At 41.7% G+C, this 7,394-nt stretch overlaps 1 protein-coding gene across 1 annotated transcript; it reads right to left on the bottom strand.

The window, feature by feature from the left end:
• Positions 1–749: 749 nt before the first annotated feature.
• LOC103776813 (serine/threonine-protein kinase 3-like) lies at positions 750–5,480 on the bottom strand (the record flags this gene model as incomplete). The annotated part of the gene is made up of 3 exons (XM_008944340.1): positions 750–864; positions 2,681–2,809; positions 5,400–5,480. Coding segments are annotated over 3 exons (325 nt in total), but the record flags the coding sequence as incomplete, so codon positions are not given.
• Between the last annotated feature and the right edge of the window lie 1,914 nt (positions 5,481–7,394).

A 7,394-nucleotide genomic window follows, 5' to 3' on the forward strand; every position in this document is an offset into this window, starting at 1 on the left:
ACCATTACAGGGTGCATTTACAAAATGTAAAGCACTAGCCAAGTAAAGAGTCATCTCACATTACTTGTTGGTAAAGTGAATACCTTATGTTACAGCCCACTGCTGAATACAACGGACTCAAAAGGAACCAAAGATTATTTGATATCTACAGCAAAGTGTTTTTCATAGAAGCCTTTTCTTAATTAGAACTCACAAAGCCCAATTCTGACAGGTTTGAACCATCCTCTATATTACTGCTGTTGAAAGCCCATTAAGACTCTTCCATATACTCTTGTTTTGGTTCTCTCTGGCATTCCTTAACTGGCATCCCTTCACCTTCTCATTCCTTGAGTAATGCAAATTACTTCTCATGCTTCCTAATTACTGAATGGGAGCAAGACACTTGCTAAGCCTGTTTCCAAACCACATATGTACTAAGCGGCCTGCTGACAGACTGCAAGGTGTAAGGGGAAGAAGCTGCACACAGTTTAGCCTTAGACAAAGAATTTTCAAGAAACTTACAGCATCTTCATATTTCAAAAAGCATTTGCTTCTGATGATCGCTCCGCAGAGGAGCGGACAAAGCAAAAGTATAAACAACTGAACAAGCTTGTTTCCTGAGTAACTAAGGCACATATACAACCTTGGCATTAGCCAAGATCTTGTCATATAACTCTGACTTCTATTCTGTCTTCTAGTCTTAATTCAGAGTTTAATTTTATTAAGTGCTTTACATTTTTTGGGGGGGGAAAAAACAACAAAACACTCACCGTTTTATTACGAAGTCTTATTATGTCTGAAACAGAGCCAGCTCCACAATACTCCATAACAATCCACAGATCTGTGTTCTTAAAGTAACTGCCATAATACTTGACAACATAGGGACTAGATGGGGGAAAAAAAAAAGTTTGATAAAAAGATGAATTCTTAGTAGTGAAAAACAATCATCATCACAAGTGCTGTTAAAAATTAGTCTGACACACAGCCGAAGAGCAAGTGTCATCAAGTACACTGCACAATTGTCATTAGCTAACAAACACCTTGTTAAACTGAAGTCTGAACGCTTAATAAAATTACAAAGGCATTACTATATGTATTACTAAATTTCAGTGATCTTCAAATACAGATGTAGTTCTCTCAAACATGAGTCTTCTGATATACAGCTTTGGTTTTCTCTCTTTTAAGGCATCTCTTAATTTTTAATTCTTCTCACAAAATTACCGAACGATTCCCTTGTTAAAAATTGCCTTGTTTTCTTCCATACTGAGCCAAAAAGCATGGACACACCCATGTTCTCCTGGCTTTGCAAGCATGACCTTATTTCAAGACTTCCATGTTAAAACAGAATCTAGGGTTGGTTTGAACAAGACTTCTGGATTTGCAAATGCCTTTTTATATTGAAGTCTCGTGAAGAAATAATACTGTCATAAACAGAACCTACTGCTTCGCTGCTCATCAGTTTGTTCGTTGCTCTTCCAGGGTGTTCATAGGTCACAAATACTCAAATCATGGCTTGCAGGTAGAGGTTCTAAAGAAGTCTGATGAACAGCTGCACTCTTATGTGCTAGATACAATGTAGTCCGAGGTCTCTGAACCCCTATATTTAAGGATATTTGAACCTTCTCTTCTCCTTCATGACCCCACAGACAAGACACTGTGGAGCAGTATGGTCAAGCTCCATGTAACATCTGAGCAAAACATCCAGCAACAAATCTGAATTCAGTCTGCATTTGAAAGATCAGTTTTAAGTCTTGGATGAGTACTGGTCATAGCCAAACAAGAGCGAATTTTCCTTCACTGAAGTTCCTTTGCTGAAGACAACTTCAGCACTGACACATCATAAAAACAACACGAATACAATTGAGAAATAACAGACCACTTGCTATAATTCAATTCACCCTGTTAATGACTAAAGCAATCAATATTTTAAAGTTTTGCTTAGCTAGAGTGTAAAGCTCTCCTTTTGGCACTTCAACTCACAAACAATAGACTCTTGTACCACTGACTGGACAAGAAATAAAAGACCCACCCTAGCAAATCCGACTCTGAAGTTACCACCAAAACCAGAAAAGCTTACCCCCCAAGAATACAAATTAAAAGTTGGTAACTCCACAGCAGAGAGGAAATGCAGAGTCATTTCAACGTCCTTGCAGACACTTGATGTTAAGGCTTCCATTCTTACAGTACTAAGAATCATAGATGACCAAGTCTAAGGTAACAGTCCTCTGTGAAAACCATAAGACTGTTCACTTTTTAAAAAGTATGTTCCTGTGTGTAAAAGGTAGCCAGCAGAACGCTATTTTGGAAGTTAACTACGAGTCATCAACCTTGTGCTAGAAATAACTTTATCGATCTTCCTAGGTAACTAGGAATTCACGAGCCCCAAGACATTTACAGCCAATATTAACCTTGGGGCTTGCCAGTACTAGTAAAGCGAAGCAAGCGTGGAGAATTCTAAGCAGAAGCAAGTGCTTACTCCTGCAACAGTTTCTGTTATGTGTACTATTTCTACTTCCTCTAATCCCAGTTAAGGGTAGGAGGAGGTCTGCAATGTGGTTCCATTAGGAAATTTGCCCAACATGGAATGCTTTAACTTTCCATGTAAAACAAGTTTGCAGCTGCATATATTTCAATTCTATTCACAACTACAAATACATTTTCATACAGACTCTTAGAAAGGGAGTTGAACTGTCATACCTACCTGTCACATTGTTGCATTATAGAGATTTCTTTAATTATTTCTTGAAGATCTGACTCCACAGGGACCTGTTTAATTGCCACAACTTGTCCAGATTCTTTGTGTATTGCTTTAAACACACTACCATAAGACCTAAAAATAAGAAGTTTGGGTTTTTTTTAAAAAAAGATAAGCTGCTTCTCATTTCCATTATACAGAAACTAAAAACGTCACAGAATTAATACATTCACGCATAAGTTTGAGAGTTTCAGGCTGCACAAAATTTCAGTTCTGTCAGCACCTCAGGAAAGACATGCCCAAACATGTAGTGAATCTAACTCCAGTACAGCACAAGCACCTTTAGTGCCTTGATCCACAAGGGACACCAAAAATGCATAAATACCATATCACATCATAGATAGGTATGGGTTGGAAAGGACCTTAAAGAGCATCTAGTTCTAACCCCCCAGCCCTGGGCATGGACACCTCTCACTAGACCAGGTTGCTCAAACCCCCATCCAGCCTGGCCTTGAACACTTCCAGGGAAGAGGCATCCACTGCTTCTCTGGGCAACCTGTTCCAGCATTTCACTCTCACAGTAAAGAGTTTCTCCCTTATATCTAATCTAAACCTACCCTCCTTCACTTTAAAACTCTTACCCCTCCCCCTATCACTACCCTCCCAAAGTTTCCCCTAGGCCCCTTTTAAGTACTGGGAGGCTGTTACAAGGTCTCCCCAGAGCCTTTTCATCCCCAGGCTGAACAACCTTAACTCTCTCACCCTGTCCTCAAAAGAAAAATGTTCCAGTCTGCTGACCAACATGGCCCTCCTCTGGACCCACTCCATAGGCCCATGTCTTTCTTATCCTGGGGACCCCAGAGCTAAACACAGTACTCCAGGTGGGGTCTCATGAGATAGAGGGAGACAATCACCTCCCTTGACCTGCTGATCACAATTCTCTTGAAGCACTGGCTTTGTGGGCTGCAAGTGCACATTGCTGACTCAGATGCAGTTTTTCACGCACCAACACTCCCAAGGCCTTCTCCTCAGGGCTGCTCTCAACCCATGCTGCACCCAGCCTGTGTTTGTGCTTGGGACTGCCCCAACCCAGGTGCAGGCCCTTGCACTTGGCCTTGTTGAACTTCACAAGGTTGGCATGGGCCCACCTCTCAAGCCTGTCAAGGTCCCTCTGGATGGCCTCCCTTCCCTCCAGCATGTCAACTGCACCACACAGGTCAGCGTCACCAGCAAATGTGCCAATGGTGCACTCACCCACACTGTCCAATGTTGCCGACAAAGGTGTTAAAAAATGCCAGCCCCTGCCCCTGAAGAATGCCATTTGTCACCGGTCTGCAGTTGGACATGGAACCATTGACAGAAACTCTTTTGAGTGTGACCATCCAGCCAATTCCTTATTCATTCAGTGGTCCATATATCAAAACTACATCTCTCCAATTTAGAGGACAGTTGTGTGGGACAGTGTCGAATGCTTTGCTCAAGTCCAGGTAGATAATATCAGTTGCTCTTCCCTTACCCACCAACTTTGAAGGCCATTGTAGAACGCCACCAGATTTGTGAGGCATGATTTGCTCTTAGTGAAGCCATGTTGGCCGTCACAATTCACCTCCTTATTTTCCATGTACCCTAACAGTTTCCACAAGGATCTCCTCCATGACCTTGCTGGGCACAGAGGACAGACCGATTGGCTTTTAGTTCCCCAGATACTCCATTTTTCCCCCCTTTTAAAAATGGGAGTTACGTTTCCTCTTCTCCAGTCAGTGGGAACTTCACCAGACTACCACGACTTCTCAGATAGGGTGGATAGTGGCTTAGACACTTCATGCACCCGTTCTCTCAGGACTCACGGATGCATCTCATCAGGTCCCACAAACTCAGGTTTTTTAGATTATATCAACCTGACCTCCTACAGTGGGTGGCTCTTCATTCTCCCAGTCTCTGCCTTTGCCTTCTGTGACTTGGGCAGTGTGGCTGGAGCACCTGCTGGTGAAGACTGGGGCTAAAAAAAAAAAATCTTTTGAGTAGCTCAGCCTCTTCCATATCTCAGGTAACCAGGTCTCCTGTTTCCTTCTGGAGAGTGCTCACATTTTCCCTAGTCTTCCTTTCCTCACTGACATACCTATAAAGGCTTTTCTTGTTGCCCTAGTCCCTCGCCATATTTAATTCTAACAGGGCTTTGGCTTTCCTAATCTGATCCCTCACTGCTCAGACTCCCAGACAATCCCTCTGCATTGCTCCCAGGCCACTTGTCCTTGCGTCCACTCTCTGTAGGCTTCCTTTTTGTGTTCGAGTTTGTCCAGCAGCTCCTTGCTCATACACCTGCCTAGTGTTTTTGCCCGACTTCCTCTTCGTTGGGGTACATTGTTCCCAAGCTTGGGGAAGGTGATCCTTTAATATTAACCAGCTTTCTTGGGCCCCTCTTCCCTCCAGAGCTTTATCCTGTGGTAATCTACCAAGCAGATCCCTGAATATGCCAAAGTCTGCTCTCCTGAAGTCCAGGGTAGCAAGCTTGCCATGTGCCCTCCTCAGTACCCTGAGGATCTTGAACTCCACCATATGTCTGCGGAAACATGGAAGTCTACAGATACATGCATTCGCTTTATCATCAAAACTTGTCTAGAGAACATTCCTTAGGATATTAGTCACTCTGCAACTTAATAATCCATCACATGTGCTATATACTGTTACCCTCTAATCCCATCCCCTCGTAAATAGCTGCACGTACCCTTCACCAAGTTTCTCCAGAACATCAAAAACTTCTTCAGGTTGCTTGGTTAGGCTATCTTCACTCAGCTTCTTCAGTTTGCTAGAAGAAAAACATGAGTTATTTGTTTTCAGAGCAAAATACACAGAATTCAAGCAAATTTTCATACAAGTGAGCATACAGAAAAAAGCTTAAAAGAGAAAAACGTATTCCAGTTAAAATGCACAATTAAAATGCAGTAATAAAATTTCATTCAACCATCATGTAACATGTAGAAAGTTATGACAATTTGTCATTATTGCTTTCCAACTAATGTTTGCTCTATTCCAAGTAGCATTAGACAATCACTGTCCAAGCCACTTCCTTTGCTAAAGTAGAAACAGACAAAGAATATAGTAATGCTCACCTTTCACCAAAAAGCAGCCAGCATGCAAACACATGTTCATTACTGCCTAGACTACACCACATTGTTAGGACCTAAGTATAAACCAATCCTTAACCTACATGAAATATCCACTTTGTGAACACTCATAAACCAGTGAATTACATCAAGTGAGAAGCAGAATCCAAAGTCAAGGTGACTCTGGGAGCATATGGTAGCACCTCACCTACACAAGTGGTAAGCAGAAGGCTGAACTTCCAGGAGTTGAGTACTCTAAGAGTGGTTGGGGCAGGCCCTTTTGCATCTTTGTGGATGTACATAGGGACAGATGTAACAAAATCTCGTTACATGCTACCACCCGTTGCCCTCCTGTTCTCTCTCACAGTCTCAGATCACTCAGTAGCACTCTACAACTACTCCCAGCATCTTCAACCCATTCTTACCATGGTCTTTCATGCTTTAGAGGCAGTCCTAGCCCTTCCCTAGTCTCTAGCATTACCATCATCCAGCCCCTCAGATTCCCGACAGATCTCAGAACACAACTTGACTGCAGACTTGCGAAGGAGCTGGCATTGAACATAGCACAGGAAAATATCAGCACATGCACACTCTTCAATGAGGCCAGGTGGCTACAACATGTAAATCTTTCACTCTAGAAGTTATAGGGAATTTCACTGCAAGATTGAAATAACAAATTAACTCTCTATGGTAGCCAAGGGTACTATTAAAGTAGAAGACAAGCTGAAGAATAGTTGGTGCTATAGTGTTACATACAGACAATGTATTCCATACACAGGAGGAGGAACAAGGACAAAGAACCTTTGAAGCACAGCAGATAATAGAGAACTTATGGAATATCTGTTATCCTGTGACACTTTCCCTGGAATGAATACAAAATAGGGAAAGGGATAAGGGCACGGGCAAAAAAAGATTGTCAAATCTAACACCAGAAGAATAGTGTTTAAAAGAAACTCCTTCATATTAAGAAATGAAGTTCTGTGGTACATAGAACTCATAAAAAATAAAGTTAAATGACCAGTGAAGGAATTTCTGAATCAGAAGACACTTCTTACTGCCAAACATCCATGTAAAGACAGAAAATTTAACATAATTGTATAAGCACACAGGTCATACGGATTTGTGCTAAACAAGGAAAGCAGGAGCAGAGGGAAGGTCTACATATTTATATATCAAACAACTATTTTGCAGATGTAGCAATTGCATGAACACAAAAAGCACCGACGATCAGTACAGAACAGTGCATGACCTGCTCTAAGGACCCTGCACTTTGCTACAGTGAGGAAGTGTGAAGCTGGAAAGCCTGTGTTTAAGGGAAAACAAAAATTTCCACAGCACAAGAAAGGTACAAGGTGAACACAAATAAAACTAGCAGAAAACTGAAATGAGAGCAGCTAAATAAAGTCTGCAGAAGTAGCCTACAAATCAAACAAGAATACATAACAACTCTGCTTTCCTTTTTGCTTTCTCTCTGCTTGTTAGAGACCAGAAACCAGAAAGATGGAATGTAAATTTTACAGGGAAGCACATTTTCATTACTGAATAAGTATAGAGTTGAGACAAAAAGGCAGGGGGAAGATTTTGCAGGAAGATATTTGTCCTGGTTCCGTGTAAAA

Source organism: Merops nubicus, unplaced genomic scaffold, assembly GCF_000691845.1.
Source record: "Merops nubicus isolate BGI_N331 unplaced genomic scaffold, ASM69184v1 Scaffold15037, whole genome shotgun sequence".
NCBI classification, from domain to species: domain Eukaryota; kingdom Metazoa; phylum Chordata; class Aves; order Coraciiformes; family Meropidae; genus Merops; species Merops nubicus.